Source organism: Entelurus aequoreus, linkage group LG14, assembly GCF_033978785.1.
Source record: "Entelurus aequoreus isolate RoL-2023_Sb linkage group LG14, RoL_Eaeq_v1.1, whole genome shotgun sequence".
Taxonomy (NCBI): Eukaryota; Metazoa; Chordata; class Actinopteri; order Syngnathiformes; family Syngnathidae; genus Entelurus; species Entelurus aequoreus.
Genome location: NC_084744.1, coordinates 21,591,947 through 21,600,977, shown reverse-complemented (window position 1 = coordinate 21,600,977; position 9,031 = coordinate 21,591,947). Strand labels below are relative to the sequence as shown.

The window sequence follows — 9,031 nt, the reverse complement described above, 5'->3', positions numbered from 1 at the left end:
ATATTGAGTGTTAAAGTTATAATGTCATTATGAGTAAAACCTAATATTTGTATTTGCAAACCTTACAAAAACAATTGATTCTAGTAAAACTTACATAAATTCAATATTACAGGCATTTTTAGACAATTTACATGTTTGGTTTAAAAATTGTGTTTGAATACATTTGTATTGCTTTTTTCGCATTATCTCAGGATTCTAAGATCATTACTTTCATATTGAGTAAAACACTACTTTTTGTTTTTGCAAACCTTACAAACCCACATGAATACTGTGGTAACTTGTGCTCTTTTTCAAGGACCACTGGAAAAGGTTCTTAGCCGAAATACACTTTATTAAAGTACTGCAGAGTTACTATTAATACAGACACGGAGCCGACGTAACATTGCTGTCTATCGGAGGATCACGTACACCACCCCAGAAGTCCTAGGGACATCACATAGTAAACAGCACATGCGAAAATCATCCATTCCTTATCCTACAGCGACACCAAGTGGGCACTTGGCTATATTGCCGTTGTTCTAATGAGTGCAACTTAATAATGCTTTCATGAATGTTCACATTATAACACTTCTCCCCCTTTAGATTCCAACATTCCCAAAAATATAAATGGACTTTGAGAAAACCCAAAACGGTGGTTATCATTAGCTGGCGTACACATAAACTTAAAGTACTGTCTCAGCAACTGTTTAGCAATATAAACCTGAAAACATGAAAACATGGCAGATTTAAACTTTCAGTCACACATTCAGTCTGTCTGGAGGTTTGCGAGTGCGATGCGACCTTCGCACTACCTCTGGTGACCCAGCAGACACCGCTGGTGTGGGTGACTTCGGTGGATCTGGTGTAGGGAGACTGGGAGAGGTCTGGATGTCAGTGTGAGAGTGTCCATCCTCTCCAGAGGAAACAGAAGCCTCTGTCCTTGTCTCAGACTCTGGCGAACCCACCCCTACTGCTGTTGGTCCAGCCCCTGGAAACTCAGTGGAACTGTCTGTCTCTGAGCCTGTATCCTGCCGCAGGCGCACATGGTCCTGATGTCTGCGGAAGATACGTCCATCAGTCAGCTTAACAACGTAGGAAACTGGCCCACTCCTCTTGAGAATAATCCCAGGTAGCCACTGCTGGTTGTTGTTGCTGCTGAAGTTTCTCACATAGACACAGTCATCTGGTTTCAACTGTCTCTCACGTGCATGTTGATCATGTCTTTCTTTCTGTTTTTCCTGCTTTCCCTGCACTTTTGCCTTCATGTCCGGACGCAGCAGGTCCAGTCTTGACTTGGGCCGACGCCCCATCAGCATCTCTGCTGGCGTGCGCCCCGTTGTAGTCTGTGGCGTGAGGCGGTATTTAAACAGGAATCGTGAAAGCTGAGTGCTGAGTGAGTCACCTGTCATTCGCTTCAGGCCCTCCTTCACTGTCTGAACAGCCCGCTCCGCCAGTCCATTTGAGGCTGGGTGGAAAGGAGCTGTTCTTATGTGATGAATGCCGTTCTGTTGCATGAACTCACTGAACAACTCGCTGGTGAAAGTCGGACCATTATCAGTGACTAGTGTGTCAGGCAAGCCGTGTACTGCAAACACTTGCCTGAGTTTGTCGATGGTTGTGGGGGCTGTGATGTTGCTCATGATGTGGGCCTCAATCCATTTAGAATGCGCATCCACCATTAGGAGAAACATCTGCCCCTTAAAAGGGCCCGCAAAGTCCATATGTAGCCTAGACCAGGGACGGTCTGGCCACTCCCATGGGTGCAAAGGAGCAGGTGGAGGCATGTTCTGATTAATCTGACACTGCGTGCATCCTTTCACTTTGTCCTCCAGATCCTTATCCAGTCCTGGCCACCAGACATAGGATCTTGCGAGGCTTTTCATCCGCGATGCACCTGGATGAGTCTCATGTATTTCCTCCACAATCTGTGAACGGCCTGGGGGAGGTACAATGACCCTCGCACCCCAAAAGATGCAGCCATCTTGCAGACTCAGTTCAGTTTTACGTTTAGTATAAGGCCTCAACTCCTCTCCTTCTATCACACTGGGCCAGCCTTGTAAAAGGAAAGTTTTTACTTGGGACATGACTGGGTCCCTCTCTGTCCACTGTTTGATCCGGGATGCTTTCACAGGTGTCTCTTCCAGCTTTTCCAGTGAGAAAACAGTCTCTGGAGGCACATAAGTAACAGCAGGCGTGTCAGGTAAAGGCAGCCGACTCAGTGCATCGGCATTTGCGTTATCCTTACCTGCTCTGTACTCTATGGCGTACTGGTAGGCTGACAGTGTGAGCGCCCAACGTTGTATCCTGGCTGAGGCCAGCGGTGGGATACATTTGGTCTCACTGAACAGGCTCATCAGTGGCTTATGGTCTGTGTAGATCTTGAATGCGCGACCATAGAGATACTGATGAAAGCGCTTGACAGCGAACACGATGGCCAGACCTTCTTTGTCTAGCTGTGAGTATCCCTGCTCCGCTTTTGTCAGGGTACGTGAAGCAAAGCCAACCGGCTTCTCTGATCCGTCCTCCATTACATGCGAAAGAACTGCCCCGACTCCATAGGGCGAGGCGTCGCATGAAAGTGTTATCTGTTTATCCGGGTCATAGTGAACCAGGAGCGTTGCTGAATGGAGGAGCTCTTTCACTTCCTTGAAAGCTGCCTCCTGCTCCTCACACCACTGCCATTTCGTGTCATTGTGAAGCAACTTGTACAGTGGGGCCAAAACTTTTGAGAGGTCGGGCAGAAACTTGCCATAATAGTTCACCATGCCTAAGAACGATCTGAGTTCAGTGATGCATTTGGGGTTTGGAGCTTCCTTAATAGCTCTCACTTTGTCTTCCACTGGGCAGAGTCCCTGTGCTGTGATCCTGTGTCCCAGATAGGTCACACTTGGTGCTAGAAACACACATTTGCTGCGCTTTAATCGCAGCCCTGCTTCTGAGAGTCTCTTCAGCACCTCTTCCAAGTTAGCCAGATGCTCCACCTCCGTGGCCCCTGTGACCAAAATATCATCTAAGTACACTGCTACATGCGGAATCCCCTGCAGCAGAGTGTCCATTGTTCTTTGGAAAATGGCAGGACTGGATGCCACTCCAAACACCAGGCGATTGTATTTGAATAAACCTTTGTGTGTGTTGATCGTGACGTACTCTTTTGAATCCTCGTCGAGCAGTAGCTGTTGGTAGGCCTGGCTCATGTCCAGCTTTGTGAACAGCTTACCCCCTGCCAGGGTCGCAAACAGGTCGTCTATGCGTGGCAATGGATACTCCTCCAGCTTAGAGACCTGATTCACTGTGACTTTGTAGTCCCCGCATATCCGTGCAGTTTTGTCCTCCTTTAACACTGGAACAATGGGTGCTGCCCACCTTGAAAACTGGACGGGCTTGATGATGCCCAGCTTCTGTAATCGTTCCAGTTCCTCTTCAACTTTGCCTTTCATGGCATAGGGCACTGCTCTGGGCTTGAAAAACCTAGGTGTGGCTTCAGGGTCAACATGGAGCTTTACTGTCATGCCCTTAAGTGTTCCCAGCTCATCCTTGAACACATCACTGTATCGCTGCAGAGTGACCTCCGTTGTGCTTGCATATTTTATTTCATGCCAGTTGAGTCGGATTTTTCTAAGCACATCGCGGCCCAAAAGACTGGGCCCTCTGCCTTTAGCGATCACCAGCCTGCCTTTAGCTTTTTGACCCTCTGCTAAAATGTCCACATAAACCACTCCCAAATGAGGAATGGGCTGCCCTGTATAGGTCCTAAGTTTGAGCTTTGATGGGCGGATGGGAGGCTGGTTAAACCCCCACGTCCTCCTGTAAGTGTCTTCACTGATAACGGAGGCTGTAGCTCCTGAATCAATCTCAAACTTAATGTCCTGCCCTCCTACAGTGACTGTTGCATAGTAAGGCTCAGGTGGTTCTTCATCCGTTTCCACACCAAACATGTTAAAAGAACACACAGCCTCTTTATCTTCTTCATCTAGGTGATGTGTGGCTGCCTGAGCCTGCTGCATTTTTCCCAGCCCCGGCTTGCCCTTCCCCTTTGAGCTTCTGCACTTTTTGGCTAAATGTCCCTTTTTGTTACAAGCATGACAAACAACGTCTTTAAATTTACAGTCATTTGCATAGTGTCCCCCTCCACAACGAAAACACTCCACTTTTCTTTCATGCTTACCAGTCTCTCTCCTGACATGGTGCACTGCTGCTGTTTGTGCTCCTCCATGTCCTTTCTGGATATCCTTGGCATTATTAGCAGCCATCTCCATGCCTTGGGAGATTTCCAGAGCTTTCTTGAACGTCAGTGGTGGAGTTTCCCCCAGCAGGCGGCGTTGTGTGGCGTCATTATTAATGCCGCACACTAATCTGTCACGTAGCATATCATCTAACACTGCCCCGAAATCACAATGTTCTGACAGCTGCCGTAACTCGGCTACAAAGTTAGCCACAGACTGACCTTGCCTCCTGAAGTAGCTGTGAAACTTGAATCTTTGGACTATCACAGAAGGTTTTGGATTGTGGTGGTTTCCCACGAGCGTGACAAGATCATCATATGGGATCTCTCCCGGTTTCCGCGGTGTGGCCAAGTTCCTTATCAACTTATAAGTCTTTGCTCCACACGCACTCAGGAGAATAGAGCGCTTTTTATCCTCTTCTGTAATCCCATTAGCAGAGAAAAAGTGTCCCAACCTTTCTTCATACTCCGTCCAGTCCTCGTGTCCCTCCACAAATTCACCGACAGTCCCATATGTAGCCATCCTAGCTTGAGGCTCCCTCTCCACGCAGCTCTTCTGTAGCTCCGGGTGCCTTTTTTATTTCCTCTTCAAGCTGCTCCTCTGCAGCCGCCGACACACACTGCCGTCCTCCGTTCTGCTTCACTGCTGCGAACTGCGTCTCTCCTCTGTGTTTTTCCTCGGCGCCGTCGGTCACGCACGGCCGCCTAGCTTACCTAGCACACTTAGCTTAGCTTACAAAACAACAAACCGGAGACACACGAAAAAAACAAAAACCAGTTCACCTCGTCGCCAAAAATATGTGGTAACTTGTGCTCTTTTTCAAGGACCACTGGAAAAGGTTCTTAGCCGAAATACACTTTATTAAAGTACTGCAGAGTTACTATTAATACAGACACGGAGCCGACGTAACATTGCTGTCTATCGGAGGATCACGTACACCACCCCAGAAGTCCTAGGGACATCACATAGTAAACAGCACATGCGAAAATCATCCATTCCTTATCCTACAGCGACACCAAGTGGGCACTTGGCTATATTGCCGTTGTTCTAATGAGTGCAACTTAATAATGCTTTCATGAATGTTCACATTATAACAAATACATTATTCTAAGCAATTTTAGACATGACACACGTTTGGTTCTGGAGTTATGTTTATATAACTTTTATATTTAGTATGACTGTTATACTGTCATATTGAATAAAAAAAAACAACTAGCTTGTGTCTTTGCAAACTTTACAAAAGATCATTTTTCTAGTAAAACTAACAAAGATACATGTCTCCAGGCATTATTACCCATTTTGCATGGGTTGTTTAGGAATTATGTTTGAATACATTTTTATTGCTTTTTTCGCATTATCTCAGGATTCTTAGATCATTACTTTCATATTGAGTAAAAAACTACTTTTTGTTTTTGCAAACCTTACAAACTCACATAAATACATTATTACAGGCATTTTTAGACATGACACATGTTTGGTTTTGGAGTTATGTTTATATAACTTTTATATTTAATATGACTGTTATACTGTCATATTGAATAAAACAAAACTAGCTTGTGTCCTTGGAAACTTTACAAAAGATCATTTTTCTAGTAAAACTAACAAAGATACATGTCTCCAGGCATTATTACCCATTTTGCATGGGTTGTTTAGGAATTATGTTTAAATACATTTGTATTGCTTTTTTCGCATTATCTCAGGATTTTAAGATCATTACTTTCATATTGAGTAAAAAACTACTTTTTGTTTTTGCAAACCTTACAAACTCACATTAATACATTATTACAGGCATTTTTATACATGACACATTCTTTGGTTTTGGAGTTATGTTTATATAACTTTCATATTTAGTATGACCGTTATACTGTCATATTGAATTTAAAAAAACTAGCTTGTGTCTTTGCAAACTTTACAAAATATCATTTTTCCAGTAAAACTAACAAAGATACATGTTTTCAGGCATTATTACCCATTTTGCATGGGTTGTTTAGGAATTATGTTTAAATACATTTTTATTGCTTTTTTCGCATTATCTCAGGATTTTAAGATCATTACTTTCATATTGAGTAAAAAACTACTTTTTGTTTTTGCAAACCTTACAAACTCACATTAATACATTATTACAGGCATTTTTAGACATGACACATGTTTGGTTTTGGAGTTATGTTTATATAACTTTCATATTTAGTATGACTGTTATACTGTCATATTGAATTAAAAAAAAACTAGCTTTTGTCTTTGCAAACTTTACAAAAGATCATTTTTCTAGTAAAACTAACAAAGATACATGTCTCCAGGCATTATTACCCATTTTGCATGGGTTGTTTAGGAATTATGTTTAAATAAATTTTTATTGCTTTTTTTGCATTATCTCAGGATTTTAAGATCATTACTTTCATATTGAGGAAAAAACTACTTTTTGTTTTTGCAAACCTTACAAACTCAAAAATAATACATTATTACAGGCATTTTTAGACATGACACATGTTTGGTTTTGGAGTTATGTTTATATAACTTTCATATTTAGTATGGCTGTTATACTGTCATATTGAATTAAAAAAAACTAGCTTGTGTCTTTGCAAACTTTACAAAAGATCATTTTTCTAGTAAAACTAACAAAGATACATGTCTCCAGGCATTATTACCCATTTTGCATGGGTTGTTTAGGAATTATGCTTAAATACATTTTTATTGCTTTTTCGCATTATCTCAGGATTCTAAAATCCTTACTTTCATATTGAGGAAAAAAATACTTTTTGTTTTTGCAAACCTTACAAACTCACATTAATACATTATTACAGGCATTTTTAGACATGACACATGTTTGGTTTTGGAGTTATGTTTATATAACTTTCATACTTAGTATGACTGTTAAACTGTCATATTGAATAAAAAAAAACTAGCTTGTGTCTTTGCAAACTTTACAAAAGATCGTTTTTCTAGTAAAACTAACAAAGATACATGTCTCCAGGCATTATTACCCATTTTGCATGGGTAGTTTAGGAATTATGTTTAAATACATTTTTATTGCTTTTTTCGCATTATCTCAGGATTCTAAGATCATTACTTTCATATTGAGTAAAAAACTACTTTTTGTGTTTGCAAGATTTAAAAAAAGCATGTGTTTCGAGTAAAACGGCCAAGGATGCATTATTTCAGGCATTATTAGCCATTTTTCATGTGTGGTTTGAGTTATGGTTAAATAACTGTCATACACTGTCAGTTATGACATAGTAAGTAAAACCTAATTTATGTATTTGCAAACATTACAAAATCATTTAAATCTAGTTAAACTCACATGGATTCAATATTACAGACATTTTTAGACATTTTGCATGTTTGGTTTAGGAATTATGTTGGAATCATTTTTTTTAATTTGTTCGTATTTTCTCCGAATTTTAGAACATTACTGTCATATTGATGAGTAAAGAAATAATTTTTGTGTTTGCAAGCCTTAAAAAAAGCATATGTTTCGAGTAAAACTGGCAAGAATGCATTATTTCAGGCATTGTTAATCATTTTTCATGTGTAGTTTAAGAGTTATGTTTAAATAACTGTCATATTGAGTGTGGCAGTTATACTGTCATATTGAGTAAAAAAAACCTAACCTGTCTTTGCAAACCTTACAAAAGAAAATGTTTCTAGTAACACTCACAAAGATAATTTTTTTCACGCATTATTAGACATGTTTCATGTGTGGTTAGGAGTTATAAATAAATAATTGTCATATTGAGTGTTACAGTTTTAATGTCTAATTTTTATACCTAATTTTTGTATTTGCAAACCTTACAAAAACAATTGATTCTAGTAAAACTTATATAGATTCAATATTACATGCATTTTTAGACATTTTACATGTTTGGTTTAAAATTTGTGTTTGAATACATTCGCATTATCTCAGGATTCTAAGAACATTATTTTCATATTGAGTAAAAAACTACTTTTTGTTTTTGCAAACCTTACAAACTCACATAAATACATTATTACAGGCATTTTTAGACATGACACATGTTTGGTTTTGGAGTTATGTTTATATAACTTTCATATTTAGTATGACAGTTATACTGTCATATTGAATAAAAAAAACTAGCTTGTGTCTTTGATATCTTTACAAAAGATAATTTTTTTTAAACTAACAACGTTACATGTCTCCCTAGGCATTATTAGCCATTTTGCATGTGTTGTTTAGGAGTTAGGTTTAAATACATTTTTATTGCTTTTTCCCCATTATCTCAGGGTTCTAAGAACATTACAGTCAAGTAAAAAACTACTTTTTGTGTTTGCAAAATATAAAACTCAGTAAAACTCCCAATGATTCATTATTTCAGGCATTATTAGCCATTTTTTTGTGTGGTTTATGAGTTATGTTTAAATAACTGTCATATTGAGTGTGATTTTGTCATTGTGAGTAAAACCTAATTTTTGTATTTGCAAACCTTACAAAAACAACCGATTCTAGGAAAAGTCACATTGATACAATATTACAGGCATGTTTAGACATATTGCATGTTTGGTTTTGGAGTTATATTTATATAACCTGCTTTCTGAGCCGCCACCTTTGTGGTTTGCGTGTCCCACTGATCCAGGAACTATGTTGTCCGGGGTCTCCCAAGACAAACAGGTCCTAGGTGAGGGATCAGACAAAGAGCAGCTCAAAGACCTTTATTAAAAGTACAATTGAGGACCTAGATTTTTTCTCGCCCGGACGCAGGTCACCGTGGCTCCCCTGTAGAGCCAGGCCCAGAGGTGTGGCACGATGGCGATTGACGGGCCTGTCCCCATGGGGCCCTGCCGTGCTCAGCTCCAAGAGGCAACGTGGATCCCCCCTC

The 9,031-nt window shown here is 40.3% G+C and overlaps 1 protein-coding gene across 2 annotated transcripts; it reads right to left on the bottom strand.

Annotated features, from left to right (window-relative positions):
- Positions 1 to 453: 453 nt before the first annotated feature.
- On the bottom strand, positions 454 to 4,964 carry LOC133664517 (uncharacterized protein K02A2.6-like). Of its 2 annotated transcripts, XM_062069210.1 has the most exons (2): positions 2,225 to 3,510; positions 454 to 2,146 (listed from the first exon to the last, which is right to left on the bottom strand). In XM_062069210.1, exons 1-2 carry the CDS (start codon positions 3,486 to 3,488, stop codon positions 738 to 740), a joined length of 2,673 nt encoding a protein of 890 aa, XP_061925194.1. In that variant the 5' UTR covers positions 3,489 to 3,510; the 3' UTR covers positions 454 to 737. The 2 variants fall into 2 exon arrangements, with proteins under 2 accessions (XP_061925194.1, XP_061925195.1); XM_062069211.1 differs by having other exon boundaries at positions 454 to 4,964.
- Between the last annotated feature and the right edge of the window lie 4,067 nt (positions 4,965 to 9,031).

Excerpts from the sequence above, each read along its gene's own strand:
- LOC133664517 (XM_062069211.1), bottom strand. The coding sequence starts at position 4,724 with ATGGCTACATATGGGACTGTCGGTGAATTTGTGGAGGGACACGAGGAC.